General features: G+C 40.1%; 1 protein-coding gene across 1 annotated transcript; it reads right to left on the bottom strand.

The window, feature by feature from the left end:
- Positions 1 to 222: 222 nt before the first annotated feature.
- EXOSC7 (exosome component 7) lies at positions 223 to 22,438 on the bottom strand. Its single transcript, XM_074859354.1, has 8 exons — positions 22,325 to 22,438; positions 20,729 to 20,830; positions 19,942 to 20,036; positions 14,000 to 14,165; positions 9,670 to 9,740; positions 4,928 to 5,051; positions 3,815 to 3,970; positions 223 to 358 (listed from the first exon to the last, which is right to left on the bottom strand). The coding sequence occupies exons 1-8, from the start codon at positions 22,379 to 22,381 to the stop codon at positions 254 to 256; spliced, it is 876 nt and encodes a 291-aa protein (XP_074715455.1). The 5' UTR covers positions 22,382 to 22,438; the 3' UTR covers positions 223 to 253.
- Between the last annotated feature and the right edge of the window lie 1,538 nt (positions 22,439 to 23,976).

The following is a 23,976-nucleotide window of genomic DNA, read 5'->3' as shown; positions in this document are numbered from 1 at the left end:
GACTCAAGACTTCCCAAGCAATGGCATCAATTGCTGCTGGTGCACTTCCTAGGTGCGGACAGTTACTGACATGGAAAGCATCTCAAATCTGCTTATTTGCATTTAACTGTAGCTTTCTTTATGCTTAGTAACATTTTAGAAGCTTCTTAGCCAGAAAGATAACAGTACTGAAATAAAAAAATTCCTTTTTCTATATACAAACTGACAAGATCGCACAATCAATTAAAAACAGTTTTGAACATTTAATAAAAACTCATCCTAGAAATCCAACTTTCTGCCGTGAGGTCCCCAGACTCTCTTCTTCATCCAAAATCTTCTGAAGGGCTATGTGCAATGACTTGCCTACTCTTTTTCCCATCTGCAATGCAAAGAAAACAAAACAAATCTAAGACATAAGCTTATTAACAGGAGACAACTCTCATGGAACACTTCCTTTTGACAAATATTTTCCCTTTAATGATTCATATACACCAGCTGGTATAATAAAAAAATGCTTTTAATTAAGAAAAATAACAGTGGTGGAAGTTTCATTTTAATTTCATTAAGTTTTGGAAAAATGTACACATAAAGGCAGCCCTCCCATTCATCAGAGAAGCGTTCCATGATCATTAATACCAGATCTGTGCGCTGCTGGATTACCCAGGAATACAAATTAAATTCACATCAGCCACAAGCACACATTCAAATTAGCCAGCACACGCAATATGAAGCAATACGCCAGAGGACAAGAGATACCTGACCAACAAAGCAGCCTACTAATACAAAGTTCAATAAACTATTCTGAACGTGCTCAGAATCAGCAGAGTGAATTTAGACCAGCTCAACACCCTGTTATGTGGCCAGAGAAGCCCAAAATGCACACTGGCTGCATAACCAAATCAGTCTGTGGGCAGATTCTTCATCATGATTTGCCATTCTGTACTGTCCAAGGACCTTAAAGGAGTTAACAGAAGGTTTTCTTTACAGAAATAAATTCCAGCACTGGAAGACCACCAGGATTAGCTCCGACGTCAGCCTCTACTCTTCCCACATGCACAATTGACCTGTGGAAGCTACAGGACAGGGAAACATTGGGCGATGTTGAAATAAAGATCTTAAGGCAGTGGTGCCTATTAGAGCTTTCCTAAGGTTTCTCTAAATGACCTGAAATACTGACTCCATCCAGAGATGAAGAGAGCCCACTGTCCCTAGAGGGCCAAAGACAGATTATGTTAAACTGAGTTTATTAGCTCCTGATCTATGCAACAAAGCCTATGCCTGCCATACAGCTGACCACAAAGCTCTCTTTCACCTGTTGATGACAATTGCCAAGATCGTGGGCGCACAAACCTTAAAATAATTGTCCTGGTTTAACCAGGATAGGGTTAAGTTTCCCCAGCAGTGGGGGGGAGCTCTAGCTGGGTTATTCAGATACCATGCTGACGTCACATCCTGGCAGGTCACATTTTTTCCTGGCGCGGAGCGCGGTGCACTCGTGGTTTTGTACATCGTGCTTCAAACTGCTGTATTTGGTAGCTATTTTGCTCTGTTCATTGCTATCACTATTACTGTTATTGTTATTGTTGTTGTTGGTTGTGTTGCTATTGCACTGTTGTATTAAACCTTTCCTTATTTCAGTCTTGGGGCTTTCTATTTCACTCCCTTTGTGGGGGAGGGGTAGCGGCCGTGTGGTCTCAGACCCCGGCAGGGGCTAAACCACCACAATAATGTACATTTCTAACTGAAGAACCAGGTGACAGAACACAGCCCATAGTACCAAAGGGAATTTGTGAAGAGCTTTGATGCAGCAGGATAGCTGTCAATCCTAGACACTACGAGTCGTGCTAAATAAAGGGGGGCACACACCAGAATTGTTACAGCTCTGCACTGGGACAAACATCACAGCAGCAGTCTGGAGTCCTGAGGGGTGATATACTTTCTGCACTCTTCTCCTCAAACGCAGGACAACATCACTCACACCAAGTCAAAGCAAATGGGAAGTGTGCAGAGCTTCGGTATTGACACAACACTGTTGCCACCTTATTCCTACTTGCTTCTCTTATGGATCGGATCATAAACTCAGTAGAAAAAGCCTAATGCTGGCAGCTTCCAAAACTTTCCCATGAAGCTGCCTTCCTAAGAGATATATCTGTTCTCTACCAGGCAGGGAAAGCTGAACACTGTCTGACCTGCAGGCAAATCATTAGGGAATGGAGGTGTCAAGCAAGAGTTACGCAGCTCCTCCACTGGACATTTCCAGGCCTTTCTGGTTTTTTTGGTATCCTAACCAGGCTGCTGAGTTTGAGACAGGGCCAAACAGATAACATCTGACTTCCCAGAAAACACCTTGGTTTCTTCTGATCAGCTTTATCCCTCACGACTTCAAACTGCTTCAAGAGGAAGACTTCTTCCAAAGCAAGTGAGAGATAACACTCAGTGGGTTAAGCTTTTAGCTTAAGCTTTTAGCTCCTTGCACCAACAAGTAGGGACAAGTTCACTAAAGGTCCTAAGAAGAGTAGGACGGTTTGAAGATTACCCATGGTTACCTTCCATATGCATCTCTGACTAGTGTTTAGATGAGCATTACATAACCCCAAGCACAGCCTTTGGGGGTAGGCTACACAATGGAACTGCAGAAGTTCATTTCCTATTCAGGGCTCAATGTAGAATGAAATCAGTGATCAAATTAGAGGCTCTGATCAAAGCTTTGTGCAGATAATTTGCACGGAAGCCAGCTTCTACCATGAACCTATATCTGACTTAGGCACTCATCTCTTTGTAACAGGCCAAGACCCAAACCCTCAAGCCTTCTATGACATTTAATCAGAATTGGACTAAAAATCCATCAAGAAAGACACGTCAGATGTCCACAGGAAGTTTAGTTTCTTTAGGATGCCAGATTAGCAATAACACCCTTCTACACAGATAAGGGGGATAAATGACATCTCGGAATGCAAACAAAAAGCCCACTGGTACCACCAAGATTAGCACTCTGGATTGACATCATGAAATAGTGAGATGTCATATATACTCAGCATGTAATTTCCACTTGAGACCAAGCGTTTTCAAACTTGGCCGCAATTTCTGCATTCTGTAGTACAGCCATGCTGAAATTAGTTGTGGATCTCTAAGAAACGGAGCCAGTTTGAAATACTGAATTTTCATTTTGACTCCAAGTTCAAAACCCATTTCTGTCTCACACTCAAGGCCAAACCCAGGCATGAGAATTTATACTGGAGGACAGATTTAAGAAGAGCCTCAAGAAAGGTTTAAAATGCAATTCTTATGTGGATGTGAACAATATCCAGATACTAGTATTTTAATGGAGTAAGGGCAGATCAAAAACCCAGTAAAGCAGCAAAGAAAAACCAACAGTAAAATGAGAACAGTAAGCTTATCACAAAACAAATTAGTTGTGCCAGAAGAGAACACCATGCACTAGCAATTCAAAGTACCATCTCTAGTTCTGTAAGGACTTTACCATGTTAGAAGTTTTGTTCTTTCAGTTTTTAAAGGAAAAAATGAGAGACAGAACATGTTCTTTAAAAGTACTCCCGAAGTTCATCAACTTGAGCTTCACAGTCTTACAGCTGTGAAGTACCTGACTGAAACAAATTTGAGTACCATACATTTCAGGCATCTAGAAGTTTTAGATAACATCCATTCATGCTAGTTTCTGTTTCAAAGGAACTCTCTGTGACCTTCATCAAGTCCCTTGTGCATCTAATAAAAGCACCAAGATCTCTGCTCTGAAGTCCTTACTGCAGCTTTTCATATACCCAAGTTCCAATTCATGCAGCATCATCCAAGACAGTAATTGTTCAAAACTCCTTACCTCCATCATTTCAAAAATACTCTCAGGATCCAGGCTACCTTTCCCCACTTTCTTCATAGAAGTGAGGGCACCTTTACTGGTCACAGAAATAAGCAGGCTGGCCAAAGAACAGGCTTCTTCCTGAAGGGTAGCATCTACCACATGCCTATATCCAATCTGCAAGTTAGTCACAAAATGACATATTAGTTTGCAGTTCTCTAAGCTCTTTATTAATAAAAGTTAAACTGTGAGTGTTAGCTCTGTTAGTTATCCGCAGTCTCCTATCCGGATATCATGGGGCCTTTGGTAGTGGTCAGAGACTGACTTTACAGCACAGTATTTAAACAGCCTCCGACTCCAAACTGCACGTACATACATAAGAGAGATGAGACAAGCATGTCACTATTTCATGCTGTTTTCCTCTCTGACCATCCTTTCGTCTATATGAAACTCCATATTCCCCTTTCGCCCCCAACTCCAACCATGGACTTCCTCCTGCCTAGGTGAAAATTACACATCCTGAGACCCAGGTGAGCCCCCACTTCAGTGATAGCCTTTCTACTATTTATGCAACTTGCTTAAAAGAAACATCAGACAAACTTTCCGGTAACTAAGTGAATCACTAACTCTTGCAATGACAAATGTGGTATCCAGCAAATCAGCTGCGTTAGCTATGTGCTATATGTGGAAAACAAAAACCTGTTTGAAAGGAAAGGACAGTATTGCACCCATGAAAACAGAGTTTTGTCCCCTGCCACAAATACTTCTGTAATTCCAGGCAGATCACACAAACTCTGCACCTCACAACAATGACCATTTGTTTTAACATACTGAAGTATCTGCTGCTGTGGATGTTGAACAAAGACTAGATGAAAAATAATAACTCTTCTGCATGCAAGAAGATGCACTTTAAGAATGCATCAAGTAGAAACCTGCAAGTCAGAGGTGGAAAAAAACCCCTTATTCAGTAAAAGTTCTTAATTAGGAGGCCAAAGATGAACAAATATAAATACATAGTGGACACTGACCATTTCTGTAACACAAATTTTATATCTGGGGAAAAAAATAAATGGCAGGTGAAGTTAACAGAAACTGAAGTCTCTAGGTAGAAGGTCAGAAATTTGTCAGGCTTACTTTGCTTAGAGTGACAATGCAGGGCACATCATCCACATTAAGTCGAATACAATCATAAGGGTCATCAGACAGCTCAATCTCTTTAGAACCTTCTTCGTCCTCCAGAACTCGCACTTTGGGTATTCTGTGGAAACAAAATGTGCAAAATCAGTGCCAGAACAGATAATGAATACAGTTGTCGTAACAGTCTCAACTCCAGGAAGTGCCCTTTCCTCTAAATGAGGCTAAATGTTTAGAAAAACATCCAGAATGTTATCAAAGTATTAACAACTCACTGAGACTAGGAATAAAACATTGTAAGCGAGACGATATTTAGGCTAAGATCATCATATTTACATCACTCAAACTGTTAGAATTTGAGCTGGTTTTTATACTAATATATGGGGGGAGAGATTCTTTTGGAATTGCACAAATCAGTTCTGAACAATTCTCTGTACATCTGCCTGGATGCACGGGAGAGAAATTACTAAGACTGAATTCTTTTGTACTGTGGTTCCCAACCTTGCAGACAACAGTAAAGTTGTCAGAATTACAGCAATTACAGTCCTTGACAAAGCTGTGACATCAGCAGCAAATACAAGTAGGAAAGTTGTTCAGGAAAGAATGACACTAACTAAGGAGACTTGGGGTAAAGGGAAAAGATGACATTAGTAAAATCCTTTCTCTTTAGCAAGATGGGAAGATTGCAAGATAGTCTCATTTCTTTGAGAAGCCAGAAGACTCTATTGTTCTAAAGACAGATACACAAAAACAACAACCAGGGATAGAAACCCAGGCAGAAATCCAAGAAATGTTTTCTTCTCAATCGTGAGTGACAAGCTCTCTCCACAAATGAGCTTAGACAGACTCCTTTGTCAGTGGTACACATATTGTATTTGTGATAGCCATTTAATGGGAGTTTTACAGGATGATTTCATGCAGTTTTCTTAGCATAATGAATAAAGTAATTTAAAACAATTTAGTAGAAGATGGTATCTCAAGCTGTCAAGAACATCAGCATCTTCTATACCCTCATTTATCCAGGTGACCACTAGGATGGAATACCGACTGAGAGAATTTGCTTTACTGGCCAGTAAAACCCCCACACAGCTCAACCATGCCACTCTCTTTTATACATTTGCAGTTGAGAACATCAAGTATCTCAAGACGTCCCTAGAAAGCTAACCATGTGGAATGTAACCACAATCTGTTTTTATATTAGTGCTTCTACAGCAGCGTTGTGCTTTATAACTAGACTCTGGAGATTACATTCTTTTAGGCATTCTGTACCAAATCTCTGTTAAAAGAGGAGGAGATAGGGACTAATTTAGTGAACATTTCTCCCACCAACGCAAAGTGGTTTTTGTTGTTCCCTGGAAGAGTATTCTAGTTATTTGTGGCTAACAGTCCTGGAGGCAAGTACTTCACAACAGCTAACCCTGCTTCAGTGAGAACAAATTCCCTGCAAGAACATTGGCCTGAGCCAAGATAAAACTAAAACTTTCAGTAAGCAGAACAACTGCTATGTGTACCTTCTCCTGAAATGAAACTCAAAATGCTTTGCAACTCATTGGAAATGCATCAAAGTCTGTTTTCGAGTTTAAAATATTCCATTAAAAATTGATGGAATAAAGTCACAAGGTGACTAACCTGCAAGCTACACAGACTATGGACAACAGCCTAGACAAGAAGCGTATGTGTCAGAGCAGTGTTTAAAAAAGAAGGAAGATTTCGAAAAAATTTGTGAAATTAAGCAATTTTGAATGTCACCCTAAAATAGCTACGAAACCAGAGCAGTAGTTGGTCTGCAAGAAAAAGTTACCAGAATTAATACCTGAAAAATGCCTGCATGGAGCTGTTTTGGCCAAGAACAGATGAAAGAGGTACAAATTAGAACTACTGCAGAGGCCAAAAGCAGTTGATCAGACACAAGCATCATAGTTGCATAAAACCAGGGTATATACACACAAAAACTAGGCAAAGAGTACAGCACAAAGCATTTCCAGAAAACTGGAGATTTCCTCTCCCCGTTTGTGAAGGTTTATCTTAAGGACTAGCTGTACGTGTTTACTTTGCGACTTTTTATTTTTCTATTTTGATTCCTGCAACTAATCAGGGCAGAAATCTGTACAGCAGGACTTAATCACGTAAGAAACAATGCTCTTTTCTGTGTGCTGCAGACCCAGATTTCACAACTGAAAAACCAGTTCTACCCTTGCAAGCAGGCATCAGTTCTGCCTCAACCATGCTGCCCAGCAAAAATCCCACGACATCTGCAAGACTATTGTGTTATAAACTCTGTAGCTTTTGTAACTTGCCTAGTTTCTGTTGCTCCGGTTGCAAGTAGGCACATTCCACAGGATCAAATTTAATGCTAAGACTTGCGCATTTTGCAATATGTACTTCCATCATGGATAAAACCAGCCTTAAGCACCCTGGAGACACGGTTAAGAAGAAAGTTTGGTATCTGCTATCTTTTACACATGATCTTGATATAGTTTTTAGAACACAATGAACAATACAAACCCCCGAGGAGTAAATGTTCCCCTTAAAACAGTCATATTGTCATTGTTCCATGCCTGAAGGGGATACGATGAGTCAGGTCAGACATACAAAGGATTTAAATCCCATAATTCTTGCGCAAAATTCCTTAAGTTACAATTTTGAATTTATTTAGCCCTTAAGAAAAATGTGTCCACAGCTATTATATAAATAGTTAAGAGCAAGATTTTAAAGATGAAGCTGAGGTTTTCAAATGTCTATCTGAATATCTAAAACTTTGTAGCTTCAGAGAAAAAACAGCAGCTTGAGCTCCCCGCTCTTTGTTCTAAGGCTGCAGTCAAGGCTGACAAAGATCTGAAAACACTTATAACAAAAACCTGGTTGTAAACAGATTATGAAAGGCAAGTAAGACTCAGAGCGATACATGTCAAGCAAAGTTCGGAACACTTAATCTGAAGTCATCTTCAAACTGATGTCTTGCTTGGACAATAACATTTTATGAAGAGCAGGCAGCTACGCTAAACAACCTTGTGTCAATCCAAAGAAAACTTAGTAGGTACCAAGGGAAAGGGAGAGGAACAGAGAATGAGGACCACAGGTTTTCACTCTGAATTTCACCTCTTGACTTTGAGCTTGTATGAGATTAGATGTACTAGAATTCCCTGCTCAAATCAATAGACAGGGTTTTCACAGGTAAAAAAAAAAATCAGACTCTGCATTATGTCATAGTGTACCACATTTTGATTTGATATCTGACTTCCACAAGACTGTGGATGCTTGCCCACAGATTAAAGATTCCATGAATGATACAGTTGTCAGAAGAATAAAAATAAAACAGTATCATTAAAACAATGACACCCTCCCTGTTGCCCAAGATCCCAAAGCAACAGATTTTATTTTATTTAATTGCTTTTTATATGATCTTCTCTCTTTACTCAGAACTAGGATTCTAGCTGAAATAAGAAGAAAGACCTAGTTATCTTGTAAATAAAGTACATGCTTTGGATCTGCAAAACAACTCACATAGGAGCAACTGTACTAACTATATGACTTTTGCATCCTGGCAGCTCACACAGAGACATAGGCATTTCCTCCCTTTTGTGTATTGTCCAAACTTTTGTGAGCCATTACGTTTGTGACAGTATTTCTTAATGCTACAAAAACAATCTACTGTTAAAAGTTACTGTTGAGAACTCGATTAACATGGGAAATTCCTCAGCAATATATACAAGTTGTAGTCTCAGATGGATTCTCCCCTTATCCCCTTTTAAAGTGTTTATAACCTGACATACTGCCTGTCTTCAAAAGCATATTTTCCTCCTCTTTTTGCACGTACTCTTCCAGCTCTAGTACTGTGCGCTGATTCCCTGATGAATAAGCCAGAATTATACCAGTGACTACCAGATCTCTAATTTACAGCTGAAGAACAATTTGAGATTGTTCTTTTAAATCCACTTTTAAAGATCTACTTTTAGAACATTTATGCCTGTAAAAATCTAACTTTTGTACCTCTTCCAGCTACTCTTGCTATGTAAGTTTTTTAGCAGTCATTCACCTAGTTTCTTTCTCAAGGGTGCTACAAAACTCTGTATTCCCTTTCACCATAAAGAAGATAAAAACATTAGAAAAAATGGTATTGAATGTTATCATTAAAACACACACAGAGCACTCGCATCATTCATTCTACTAGATTTTGTTCTTCTATTCTTTGAATTAAAATGCATAGGGCAAAGTTCTTTAAAACACACATTATTTCCCCCTCCCCACAATCTCTCACCACCATTTCCTCTTAGTTTTAAAAAAACCCAGAAACCCTCTAGACTAACAGTTAATGAGAAAGAACATCAGAAGTGGGAAATCAAGGCTAGTTACAAATCAGTAGTCACACTGACAGAGGGCTTCTTATTCAGGAGCACCACATATCAGTAAATACTTCTTATTTTAAACCCACGAGGCATCAACACAACTTGCAACAAAACCACATGGTCAAGACAATTTTTTTCTGGATCTGGCTACGGAACAGAAGTCATATTTGAGCCTGACTGGGCATATAATGCAATATGACACTTGATTATTAGAAATTGAATTAAAGTTATTAGTTCGTGTTACTTGCATGCAAATGGACTGCGTTGTATCTGAACAAAAGTTGCTCTGGGTATTATTTAAATAATTAAGCATTAAAAATGTTTAGCTCCCAGAGAGTACTTCTCTCCCACCTCCCATGCCTCTTTCACTCACATGAAATGACATTTCTGCTTTACCTTGTGTTAAAGAGAGCTGCCTTCACCGCAATAGAGATTGCATCAAAGAGGTTCCCACCACATTCCAGTAACTGGAGAGGAAAAAAAGAAGCTCTTTAAAAGAAAATCAGGCTAGTGCCTTTAAACCAAGGCTTTACTTCAGTTAAACCTACTTGAAAAGGCACAAAACTAAGAACCAGAACAGGATTTTTAAAAAACAAAGTCATCTTTAAAGCCTATCTATGAAAAGAAACAGCAGATAGGAAATTAAGATTACAGCTAACTGTATTATACATGCAAAATGGAAGAGTTAAAGCACTTCATAATAAAATTAATGATACAATTTAATAATAGAACCTGAAATGAAACCACCGCTGTTCTTACTCTTCTTGTGCTAAGGGACTGAACTAGACTATGACCAGAACACTTTTTATAAACTCACCACATTCATTCTTTAATGTTAAATCAAGCCAATCCATTTTCTTTATTTTATTTCAAAGAGGAGTCTTTTTTAAATATCAGCTAGACAAACCCAATTGGTAGAATTGTTTTCAAAGAAGCAATGCAAATTGTCACCAAGAACATGGTATGAAAAGCTAATTATAAAAGGTCTAGTTATGAAGGTATGTCGTGATTTATTCTCTATTCTTTATGGAAAAGCAGTCAGCAGCAAGTTTGTCTTGTAGCTGAAAAAGATCTAAGGAAATCCTGATGTCAAAGTCTACTTGTTGATAACACTATCATTTGAATTAAAGTGTGTGGAAGGAGTCTACCTTAGCTTTTTCCCATGAAGATCAGAAGAGCAGTCAAAGAGAAGAACAGCACTGAATACTAGCTAAAAAGGCAGGGCTTCATAACCACTAATACCTTCTATAGGCTGACAGACAACTTCAAGATGTATTTAGCCATAGTCTAGTGCTAGTTCTCTGAGAAGCTCCGCTCTCAGCTGCCAGTACTATTCTACGAACACACACATCCCCAGCAAGCATTTGGAACTACTTCAGTGAGAACATATGGAGGCTTCTCCATTACATCAATCTATGCTGTATGATGAGAGCAAAACCAGTTTTGCAACACTGATTGCACTGATTGTTCTTCAAAATCTATTTAAGAATGAGATAAACTCCCGCAATGAGAGCAAATCATAAATCAGATATTCTGGAAAGACAGTTTATTTTTATGAAGACAGACTGAATTGTGTAAAAAGAACAACAAAAAGTTGGGATAGAAAGCTAAATACAAAGGTGATCAGATTATTTCTTTGCAAACAGCTGCTAGATACAGAGAGGTTAACCTGTCACTTTCAGTCACTATTGGATTTGACTGGGTAACACAATAAGCCCCACAATATCTTTGTTACTAAAACACAGTAATGGGATGTGCCTGTACTGTTGCTAGGCTTATGTTCGTGTTGCTATTCTAAAGTCTTATCTATATTACAGTGGTGCCTACAGGCTAGGAACACAGCCTGTATCAAGCGTAGTGCAACAAGTCCTCCAAAAAGAAATGAACGCTCTCTTCTCAGCTGAAGCACCTTGTACTGAGATTCCCCCCCTTCATTTTTTTTTTTTTTTAAGGACTAAAAGTCTGCACAACTGCGAGTTGTGTGGGGGAAGTAAAGGAGTCTTTAGAAAGGGCTGCTCTTAATTTACTGATACGCAAATTAAAGAGTTATTGGGGGTGAGAAGAGAAAAATATTGTAGACCTTGCCTTATTCAACGAAGTTTTTCCTCCAAAAGGACAGATATCTAATGTTTTTTTTCCAAACTGTGAGGGGAATAGAAAAAATGAGGAAATCCTCTGAGGGATGCTGAGTAGCGAATTACTAACATTTCAACAGAACCAAATGCATGCCCATCAACACACAAGGTGCTGTGACGGGGTAGGGAATGAAGAGGTTGCACACCTTGGTTCTCTTCGCTCAGCACGGCAGCCTGCTGGGGTGAATTATGTGGAGAAGGCTATACATGTATCAAAAACACCCTCAGAAATGCCTAAAAACTTATTTCTGGTATCAATGACTTAGAAAGGGAAAGAAATTGAGGGAAAGACAGAGAGGGTGAGAATAGGCTTACAGTTTTGCAGTACTGTGTATCTCCACACTCATGAGCTACTCTTTGGAAGTGGAAGGCCTTCCATTATTAAGAAAGAATGCATATATTTTAAAAGGTCAAGGTATATATTCTTGACCTTTGACACATATCTATGCATCTGTCTGTATGTCTGCATCTTTGTGGCATGTATAGTTGGAGTTTTTTCTTTGCAGTCTGACTGTACAGAATTATAGCACCTCCCAAGTACGCTGACCACTAAAAAACATTTGAGACGTTTTTAATCAATAAGCTGCATGGCTATGCAAAATATACTATTTTCTCTTTTGAGGCTGCATATCTCAAATTTTGTTTACAGATAGGAGCTGAATATAGATGCTTCGACCACAGCATGCACAGCTAAATTACATAGCAATGGAGTATCTCCAGGTTCGTAACATTCTTTGTGGAAAGAGACTTGAAAACAAGTACCTTCCCACTTGACCACAAGGTACCAGCATCTTCAGGCTTACAACAGATTTAAGGCTTGTTTTCCCTCCAACTTAAGTATGCAACACAAACACCAATGTGAACGATTTCCAGGAATTCTGAAGGAAAACATCATCCAAAAGACTCTCAATAAGCACTGTTATTGTATTTAGAATCTGCCTCCCTCAAATAATGACTAATACGAATCGTACCTTATATTAGCACAAGTGTCATACTTCCACCATGTACTATTAAAAATAGAATTCTATAGGAATGATTCAGCAAGAGCAGCTTCAGGAATCTGTAGGTGTCAAGCACCTACATCAAGTATAAACTATCACATGTGACATATGTGTCTTCTATTTAGAAAAGGAAATAGTACAAATACCTCACAAATGTGAAAATACAGAGGCCTGGGGTGGAGAAAAAAAAAGAGCAGGGGAACAGAATAAGAGACAAATGTTAACAATATCCTGTTCTAACTGTACCAGCAGCTCTTCAGTGGCTCACACATGAAATCCCTGTAGAACATGACATTAAAAAGCATACAAATACCGAGGCTGTTTGTAGCTATGGACAATCAAAAATTTTATCCAGGAAAATTCAAATAATGACCAGTTATACCTCATACAAAAGATATACAGAACTACTTCTGCAGCAGTCAGCTTTATGAAAGTCTTTGTTTATGCAGTGTTTATGCAATGTTAAGTAGTACATTGCTTAAATAAGCACAGCATTTAATACTCTGTACCTCTGCTTGTAATTACCTAGTAACTAAAGGCCCCAGTGTGATTTCTCAGAACTAACACTTCATTCTCTATTAAACTATGCCAAGCTCCAATAAGCTGGTGACTAGGACTGTTAAAGCACTCAGCAGTGGTGCATATTTGATCATTCTGTATGCAGACTATGTCACGGTATGTACCATATCTACTATAATTAGGCTAATGCTACTGCTTTTAAACACCTAATGGACTAATTTTCACATTTATTTAGGTCTTAGTCTAAATGATCCTGTTTTGTTTAACAAAACCCTGTATTTAATTTTTTTGGCAATACAGCTTAACATTTTGCAAATCATTTCATACACATGAATGGATTCCTGTCAGTAAGATCCCTCAAAATATTTTCGGTTACAAATTTGACAAATAGAAACTCAACTTTGGACCAGCAAGAATTGGAAATAATGCTCAGGAGAGTCTGACTTGCAGACTTCTATTAAATTCCCATGACAGAGTGCTTTAAATACAGCATAGTTTGGAAACTGAGCTGATACATGCACAAGACTTATATGCATAAAATTCAGTTTCCATTTTTTAATGGGAACAACTATTCAGTTTCTCTTCTACATCAATATATGCATACAACTTTCATCAAAAAGTGCCTATGCCAAACGTTACCTTACTGAATTAGTAGTGATAACAGTGCAAAGAGGTAGACAGGATGGACAGTTATGTTAGGGCTAACATACTCCCATGCTAACTTACATTCACTACAATGATACATTTGCTGTTATATCTAGCTAGAAAAAAGTTTAGCCTTCCTCAGTGGAAATTTCCTTGATCACTGATTTTTATCTGAGACAGATTTGGAGTATTCAGTGTTTTATTAGCTCTGCAGTAGAGCAGTGGCATCAAGAAGAGGAGAAAAAAGCAAGCTGGAAGTAGCGATTAACTATTATAGGTAGATCCACAAGAAAATGGCCATCCATGCTGTGAAGCATTGTATCGCATTATGAGAAGCTTTTTTAATATGAAAATACGCATAGTTATGCTAAGTTAGTCAGTGCCTTGAAAAACCTCCTTGAATCTTAGTTTCATTTCCTTACTTACCAATACATCAACATAGAGAACCCAGCAGTGCTCTCTGGGATTAATACAAAGTGATTTCAAGTCTACACTGCTCTCGCTGCTAAACACTCTGTAGAGTGTATTTGCTATCTCTGTGCCAAGTTCTTCTCCTCCCCGGCCTTCAAATTCAGGAGTGGCATTTGCAGAACTAGATAAAGAAAGAAAAAAATACTTTCACTACCGAAGCAGCCAATACCCAAAGAACATTTCTTAAATATAAAGCATTATCTATGGATTTATTCGTACAAGAATAAGCATCCTATCTGTGAAGAAATTATTTCAGTTTTGCATAACAAAATGTCTTGATGCAGATAATATACCTACATTTTGCTACAAACTCTGATACTAATTAAATTCCACTACTATCTTCAGTTCCCAAGTTACAATATTAAAGTTGGTGAATTCTCTCAGGGATTATTTCTTAAGCACTCTCATCTTCTATCACCTCAACTCTTTCAAAAATAAAAAAGCGAGAGAAATCTGTACTATGTTCAGAACAGCTAACAAGACAGCCTGTTAGAGTTGAATGTTAAATTAATAAGAGAGTTGCTAAGAAGAGAAAGATGTGACGATATGACAAGTAGAATATGCCTTTTTTTTTTAAAGTGACATGACTGCCTGACCTTAATTGGTAATTTCTTTACTCAGTGTACTCTCTGCTATCAAGCCACTTACAGACAGCAGCTCATTACTTTCACCAGCTGCAGCTTATGGAGAGCAGCAACTAAACATTTTTTTCAGAAAGGATCTGACAAAAGTGCGTGGTCTTCACGTCCCCGATTCCAACATAACAAACTTTGTTTATGAGCAGTCATGCAAGAAAGTCCTTGCGTGCTGGGGCCTTGTACACGGCTAAGAACAAAATTCTAACAATAAAAGAAAACAGACCTACAAACAAAAAAACCCCACCCACCCACCTCCCCAACCCCCTCCAAATCACAATGAAATAGAGCAGAAATGTCCAGAGATGCATATACAGCAAAATAACAAACATATTCTGAACCTAACCTCTGGTTTCTAGAGGGCAAGAGCATTCTCAAGCAGTGGATCCATGGCCCACGTTGCGGATCTTGTTTTTAAATAAACTAGTCAGACCTCCCCCAAATTAATTTCTCATTACAGAACACAGGAAAGGAAGTGATTCCACAGAATTGGTTTCGATACGTTCAAAATCTTTAATGGCTTGTATTATCCTGGCTGGGCACCTCCTGGTGCCAATTTCTTATGTCTGTTTCATGTTTATATGATGATACAAACTCTCAGCTCTTCCAACAGGCACACCGCAGGAATACAAACATACAGAAAACAAAGTCTTGGAATATAGTCCCTTCACCTTTAAAAAAACAAAACAAAAAGATCCACATCATCTAGGTATGACTTAAACCATCAAATGAGCTGTATCAATGAGACTGCAGAGCCTATAAGCTTACATATAATTACCTGTTATTATTCTTACTTACAAGAATTACCTCACAGTAATTCTCCCAACTTGTTCTTTTGCAGAACTGATGAAAACTCAGAATGCCAGAAAGAGCAACCAGATTTTATAGAAGTTATTTGCTGCTCCTGTAAACAGACAGCACTATACGCACTTAAAAAAAAAAAAATTACTGCAAATCAGGCACTGACCTATGTTTCCAGACTACATTTGCCACATGAATAAGCACGGCAAGTGTAACACACAACATTACGCACAGTCGCATTAATATTAGACACCAATTTTGTAAGATAGGACCATATCTAAGTATAACTTAATTCTGGAAATATGCTGAGTTAAGTCTTCAGGTTGTATTAAACAAGCCCTTATCCACAGAAGCAGCTTTTTTGCAAGTTAACCAGATCCTCCTGTTTAAAATATGGTTATGCAAGCATTATGATTCCTATGATAAGCTGAAAAGAATTATACAAACCTCAATCTATACCTCATTATTATTTCTAAACATAAAGTTTTATCAAATGTTGTATGCTTTAATTACAAATGGCTGCTTTCTTTGACAGAGAGTAGGAAGAACATAAGACTCAACTGGAATATCATTGCAAGTTTCAATGTACTTTAATTCCATTATTATTTTAACTCTTCAGTTCCTTGCAATCAAAGTGAAATAAAGAAGTTAGCAGGGTATTATTATAGTAACTATATGGTAAACACTGCCACCTAATGCTCACAGACTACCGCAGTAATTTACACTGGGTAAAAATTTGAAAAGGGGTTCTCTAGCACACTAGTAAGAGAAAATGCCAAAAAACTTCTTTTATGGAGCAGAGAAAGAACTTAGTTGGCCAGGTGGAGCACAGAATTTCTATTCGCAAACTGAATGTAATTTTAAAGACTTTCAAAACCATTTCAGTGTCACATTGCATAACAATCAAGACCCCTCCTAAAGCCCAAGGATGCTTCTACCACAGACCTCTACTGAATTTCAAAACCCTTGCTGTTACCAGTCAAAATCTTTCTCACAGTAGTTAAGTACTTCCTATCCATTGCTCAGGCCATTAATACACTATAATCTACAATAACAAGAGTTAATTAAACAAAAGCTTACAGCTATTTTCCTGGTATACAAGGGCTTCATTACACAGAGGATATTCTTTACTTAAAGCCGTATTTACTTTAAGCAACCAATACCAGATTTCTGTTCTTGCACCAAAAGAAACATACAATCATTTGAAACAAGAAGGCAGATCCACTGTTTTAGAATTAGCAGTAAGTTAACCACCTCACTAATATTCCACTCTTTCAGAAAGCCACCAGAAGACATCACGTTTATGACACATCTGGACCACAAAGGCAGTCACAGAAATAGACAGACCTGAATTCAGGTCCAGATGCTGTCTAACTGTGTTAACGTGATTACGATGATATTCAAGCTCATGACCCTACAAAGAAATGGGCTACCAAGGGTTTGGATTTAATCTAGTCAAGCTGTTAACTCTACCAAGATGTATTTACTGGTTTGGGTCTTTGCCTGGTCAGGTACTGTCACCGCACTTCCCATCCCAAAGCACATCTGCTTATAGAGTTTGAAACAGTCTTACTCAAGCATCAGACAGCGTTTCTCTCTGAAAACTGAGCTCAACCCCATGCAGTACAGACAATAAATACATCTTTAATGGAGGAAGTACCCTAATATAAAGACATTTCATTCTTTCAAAATGCATTAGCTTGTCTCTTGCCTCTGCAAAGAACAGTTGGCATGATAACAGGTGTAGGGGAGAGAAGGGAAGCAAAGGTTCCTTTCCTGCAGCCACCATTCAAGTCATACCTTCAGTGACTGCACTGAAATTTAAGTTAACATTTTCCCCACAAAACTCAGTGGAGCACTATCTGAGGATCACCTAAGAGCATGCTGATGTGGCTGTTCTTCAATACTGTCATCTCTTATGATTTGGAGAACCGCTTTCCACCTAAAATATTTAAGATCCTATCTGATCCGGACTCCCATGCAGGCATCACAAATAAGCCTGCTCTCCCAGCTGGAACAAAAGCATGTCTGGCTTTTGAAGTGGAGGAACAAATGGCCAGACTTGGACAAATATACTCCTTGCTTCCCTAATTCCACAAACAAAATCTAATGCATTCAAGGAATTCAGATGTTTGCTCTTTTCTTTCTATTTCTTACACTTTGAAAACGATAGATCTTTTCTTCAGTCAAAAAAACAAAAAGCAAAAAAACCCCTAACAAGTCAGTATTGGAACAGCCCCCAAACTCAAGCATGGGAAAGCAGACACAGCAGTCTTTCAATATCGATGGCCAGGATGACTGTCTTCTCCAGTGCTGATGTACAGACATCACATAGGACATGGACCTGTTCTACAATAATTAATTTCTAGTATCACAAACCAGTGCTCCAAAAATCATCTCTTCCAGAGACTTGCATTAAAGTCCATCTCAAAATGGGACTAAATGCGCTTCTCAGATTCTAGGTTAAGGACCCAGAGCAGAATGAAGAGAAATGGAATTTTGGGGCAGAAAATTATATATGTGATCCAGCAAGTTATTAACTTCATCAGTACAAGAAACATTGAGTGTTTCGGGAAATAAGCATTTTAAAATAGCAAACACTGCAGTCTGAGTTTTTCTTATTAATTTCAACAACATAAAAGCCAAGTAGAACACACAGGAGCTTCATCAGGAGATGCAGTGTGCCAAACTATGCTCAGTTACTACCACCCAGTGGCAGCCGGGAAAAGCATCAGAGTACTGACAGCATCTCACTTCCCTTTACAGGGAACAAGCTGCCTTCAGTTCACCTTTTGTCTTTTGGATCCTTCTGGAGGCTAGAGGTCAATTTTCCCTGGTGGCAGAAGCATGTGAGAAGTGACTACCCTTCTCTAAAATTTAGGCTTTCGGTCTGTGTTGTCACAAAAAGTAAGGATTACCTATTTCTAGAACTGACAAGATCCATCCTGCACAATATTGCCACACATGTCCCTCCCATCTTCTTACGAGGCAAAGATTAACAGTTAGAAAATACAGCTAACATGATCTAATGAGTTGAAGTTTTTCTAACGCTTATTTACATATGAAAGAACTGTCACAGAATTGCAACATCCCCACAGACACTTGTTTTAGTAAGAAAATGTCCCTGCTGTCGGTGCACTTTCTTCATATAGAAACCACCAGAACAAAGCAGTTACTATTTAGGATATTTCATCCATGAGTGTTATAAAGCAGTCAAGCTCAGATCCCCTCTAATGGCAGGACCCCATTTGAGAAGATCATCTTCCTATCTGATATTTTTTGAACATTAATCATAGACAAACCATTAACTCATAGGTGAGTCCTTCTCTCTACAAAGCATAAGTTTCCACAGTTAACTAGTACATTGTGACATACAGAGGCAGTCTAAGGTAAGGCTGTATAACATGAGAGAAACACAAACGTTAAGGCACATATAGCCAGTTGGGTCAAAGATTATGAGATACACACTCGCTTACTAGCTCTCATACCTTAGCTTTATCAATGGTATATTGATTTAATGTCAGAGTAGCAACACTTTTTGCTTTTAATAAAAATAAAAAAAAGGACACACACAAAACGGCTAACTTGATGGTGCCAAGGCTTTTATGAGAGGTTCCCAAAGCACATTACTTCATAAAGAACAGTTTTAGGAAGTCTACAAGACATGGATACTGTAGTTTCAGACAGCAGACAGTCTGTAATGATACTGAGGTATCACTATGCTATCTCAGAGCAACCTGAAAACAAGAGGTCTCAGTTTTCTTCTAGCTTCCTTCATAATTCAAGCACTATGAAGACTGTAAGGCTAAACAACAGTCCATTTGTAGCTCAAAGCCAGGAATATGATTAAAAACAAATACCATATTAGTTAATGAAATACTGATTCACTGTTAAATATAACTAAATTTTCTAATTAACTTTTGCATCTGAAGTTTACAGTGAGGATGTTTTTTTAAACAGATGGATTAGTAAAAAATGCACTTCAAACTTTTTCCACTGCTTTCACAGACAATGTAAGCAAACCTTTAAGTACAGTTGAAGTACAGTCTGTATCAGTCAATTCTTTTCTTCTGGAATACTTCATTTTTGAGAGAGATTTTCTCTATTCTACCATTGTAAAAAAGACAACTGACATTCTAGTCACGAAGTTATGTTAAATGCATGTTTAATTGAACCACTGCTCTTCTCCAGCTGCAGTGATGCTATGCAATTTGGGATTGTTTCATTTAACCTGTTTTCATTCTTTAACTCCTGTTGTTTTGCTTATTTTGAGTCTGCAGAACCAGCAGAAAGTTTCTGAACATTCACCACTGTTGAAACAGTAAAATAACTCGTTTCTATTACTCAGACCCTTATAGGAGATTAGTGGAATGAAAGTATAAACCTCAGAAGAATGGTAAGATCTGATCAGTCATTTATTCCAAATATTAGACCCATTTCCTTCACTTCTAGTATACTAACCAGTCAACAAAGAATTCCAGGTAACCTTCATCTGGTTTCTCTAACTTCGGTGTCCCCATTTCAGCTTTTACACCTACCAAGATATCAGTGTGTCCCTGTTAAAGCAAAAAACATATTGCACAGCTGGAATTAGTTGTCACAGAACTACCCCTTGAATTTAAATGCCTATGGTAAGCTGACATTTCTACCTTTCAGTTATCTGCACTGATCATTGTATCAGAGTGAACTTACATTAGGTTTTTTTTTTTAAAAAAGAAAGGCTTTAGAAGGACAATGTTAAGCCTAAGAAGATTCTTCAAATAATTACCGTACATATTAGCTTTCTCTAGGTTAAAATGACACTCTTAACATCCATGACTATTTCTATCATTTTGGTTCTGGAAACAGCTATTTCTGCAGAACCTTTATAATACTGCACAGTATATTTATCTTCTTCACAGTCAACACGTGCCAGAAGTAGTTTTGCTTCACTCTAAAGGAAAAGAATTCTTTTTTCCAGGGATTAGGCACAACAGCGGTATCAATTTTAAGATTAAATGTTAGATTAGTTCAGATTGAAGGCTGCCCAAGCACTTCACAGTAAATCTAGCTCAAGCAGGTTAAGCAGGCCTGAACAAATTGCGTATCCTGTCATTACTTCCTTAACCCATAGTTTCAGCTAGTGCTATACACACACATGTTATTACACAGAAAACCATCTACAGATAGCCTCAACTTCTCTTAAAACTATTCACATAAACCAGAAATTTCATCAGCAAGATACACAATCCCTAAGAAATGTACCTACCAGCTTTACTCTTGCAGATCCACTTGTGTTTGATACAACATCTGTTTCTACTTCTGCACATCTGTAGTCTTCACAGCCACGACCGTCTACACGAAGGTCCTCCTAAGTATGACAATCAATATATTGTGCGTAAGGGAATCAGTAAAGGAAAGTAAAAAAAAGAATCTGTGATTTTAAAGTTTCCTTGTCCTATGCCAAACACCACAGTAAAAAGGTTATAAAAGCAACAGCTCAGAGTTTCATCACTAACTTTTGCTTAAGAGTACAACAGAACCAACCATGCTTTTCCATTTACCTCTCATTTCTCTAGAGCTTGCAGAGAGCTTGTCTCTGCAGGCAGACATGAACTCCTGCACTAAATCCTTCCCATTCCAAAAGACAGCTTCAGACTGCAAAAGTGTAAAGGTCTTGGCTTCAAAAGGAACGATACCTAACACAACACAGGTCTTTCTTGGGTGTAGGAGTCTGGGCCGCGCTGGGAGAAAGTTAGTGCAGACAGAAGAATGCAAGGACGAAGACAAGGCCAGCAAAATAAGGCTGGCAAAACCACACAAGATAGCAGATAAGTGAGAAACACCTGTGGTCAGCAAAAGCACACAAGTCTGAGCAAAACCGGGTATGAGATAAGGGAGTTTTGGCAAGTTTTGGGCTTTATGTGCTAACTGCAATTAACCAATGCAAATGCTTGTAGAGGTGCATGAACAGCGCGTGTAGATGACCTGTAGCCTATTAGAAGATAGATGAGTGCATGTACGGAACTTAGTAGAATATAAATGTAACCAGAAAAGGAAAAAAAAAAAAAGATAGACGACCTGATCATCACATTGGTGTTGCGTCGTTTCTGTTCCCGCATGGAGAAATAAGGACCCCGGCTAATGGTGACCCCGACACTTGGGATACTCACATTCTGTACATTTATATACGTAATTAAGACCCAGCAGACAAAAATAACCTGACAGCCTTCCAAATGGTTTCATCTGCTTGTACTTCAAAAACAGATGTTATGCACTCTCAGATACTATGCAGCTCATCCCTATAGCAGTTTTCTCTGCAGTAAAATACAGTTTCTGTACTTTGCAGACAGTACAGTCCTTTTATCTTTGGCATTTCTCCCCACACGTCCTTCACTCCTCCACCTTGGTCCTCTCACTGTTCCACAGCTTAGTGACACGCTAAAACTCTACGCAACGGCAAAAACTCGAGAAAAAGCAAGGGGAGAGAGGGAGAGAGGAGGACAAGAAATGAAAAAACAAACCCACACCCTTTTCTCAGCCTGCCTTCTGTTCTGATGCCCTATTCTCAGCGTGCCTGGATGATTATTACCCCAGAGATTTCTCTCCTAGACATCACGTAAATGAAACATCTCTCCCTCCCTCCTCCCCAGCTCGTCCCCACCCCACACCTGCTCACAGGGAGCAAGCCCAGGGGGCGGGGAAGGGCCCTGCCTCACGCCTCACAGGGCAACGCTACCACCGGCCCCAGGCACGGCACGGCCGGGCCGGGCCGCTCCGAGCTGGCCCACATGACTCGGCTGCCACCTCCACGCCGCCCCAAGCTAGCGCGACCCCCCCGCAAGGCGCCTGCCGCCGCCATAACCTGAACGCCATGCACGATGTAGAGCTTCTCCGCCTCGCTCAGCACCACGGACGCCATGTCCCGCACCCCCCGCCCGCTCTTCCGCTTCCGGCGCCCGCGCGCCGCCGCCGCCGCCGCCGCCCCACGAGGGGGAGAGGGCGGGAGCGGGGAGGTGCGCGCGCCCCGCCCCGCGTGACGCCCGGCGCCGGGGGTGGGCCCCGCGCCTGCGCACTGCCCCGCTCCCGCGCGCCCGAGGCGGGAAAGCGGCCGGGGGGCTGTAAGGGCCGTTCTGGTGGCCGAGCCACGGCCTGACGTTGGGGTCTCGCCCTTCCTACGGGTAGAGCGGGGTGTGCAGCCCTTAAACTCCCCGGAGAAGGCTCTCGCAGGGAGTAGGCGTAGCGCTCTGGAGGTGGTGCCTACTGAGCACCCCACTTCCCGAAAAACGCTCCCTCCAAGAAGCTGACACTCGTGGTAAACCAAAGGCGCAGTGCCCGCTCTCTGCCTGCCTGGTGCCAGGGTAAAAGTTCCTGAAAGAGACTGTGGAAATACCCCAGTGCTTGGGAAGGGCTTGCGTCGTGATAAACCCCACAAGAAAAATGGGGAAGCGCACAGGTTTTACCTCAGAAAGGTCGGGGTGAGGTGTGGAGCTTTGGCCAGGCTGGTGCAGGGGCAGGGAAGAAACCAAATGCTCTCGTTAGGAGAGTGCTATTGGTCCTGTGCCGGATATCCCTGGGAAAGCAGCATGGGAAATCAATTAAAATCTCATACTATATATTAAAACAATAATTAAGGGTTTTTTTTGATAGCCTTAATTAAAAATTGCATAAGAACTTCATGTAAGTTTCATACTTTTTTGCATGGCTCGTGTCTAATTTTCAAATGATTTTGAAAGTTGCTGACTTCATGCTGATGCTTGGGTGAGATTGACCCATGGCTCACAAGGATTACACAGCTGCTGGAATTTATCCAGGTGTTTCTAGCTCTCCAAGACTCCTTGCTCAGTCAAATGCACAGAGCATTTCTGGCTGTGCCTCTTTGAGCAAGCAGCACGATGCAGCGGGAGCAAACCTGATGAGTGAGAGATGTTTTGGGGGTTTTACTTTGGGCTAGCGCTGCTCTGCTCCCATTAGCAGGCAGCACGTCCATTAGTCGGAGCAGAGAGAGGGTGCGTTGCTCGGATGCATCCCAGAGCTTCTCTGCATCCAAAAGGAGTCGAGTTTCCGCATGCCAGGATTGTTGTGTGGGGATCACTTACTGCTTCGCAGTGAGGAGAGCCAGCGGTGGAGCCTGACTGAGCTGGGAGACAGGGTGTGGGTACCTTGGGGTAAGCAGGGCCAGGAAAGGGGCCTGGTATGTTCTCCCTACACAGCATCAGCCAGTGCTGCTGCCCAGCACAGACAGACCCGTCGTCTGACCCCGCAGTGCCGTTTGTGCGTCCTCACGTTCCGCAGCATGAGCCAAACTACGGCAAGGAGAAATTAGAAACTCCCTTGTAAAAGTGAGTTCCTGATCTGAAATAAAGCATTAATGCAGGTGCACCCTATGATTCCCTCTGGGAGCACGGGCAGATGATATTCTGTCTCCCGGTCCTGCAGGTCTTGTGGCTTAGCCCACAGCAGCTAACAGTTCCAATTGCAAGTAAAGGGTGATTTTTTTTTTTCTTTTTTTCCACC

Source organism: Strix uralensis, chromosome 1, assembly GCF_047716275.1.
Source record: "Strix uralensis isolate ZFMK-TIS-50842 chromosome 1, bStrUra1, whole genome shotgun sequence".
NCBI classification, from domain to species: Eukaryota; Metazoa; Chordata; class Aves; order Strigiformes; family Strigidae; genus Strix; species Strix uralensis.
The sequence above is the reverse complement of the archived record's forward strand: the minus strand, read 5'-3'. Positions and strand labels throughout refer to the sequence as shown.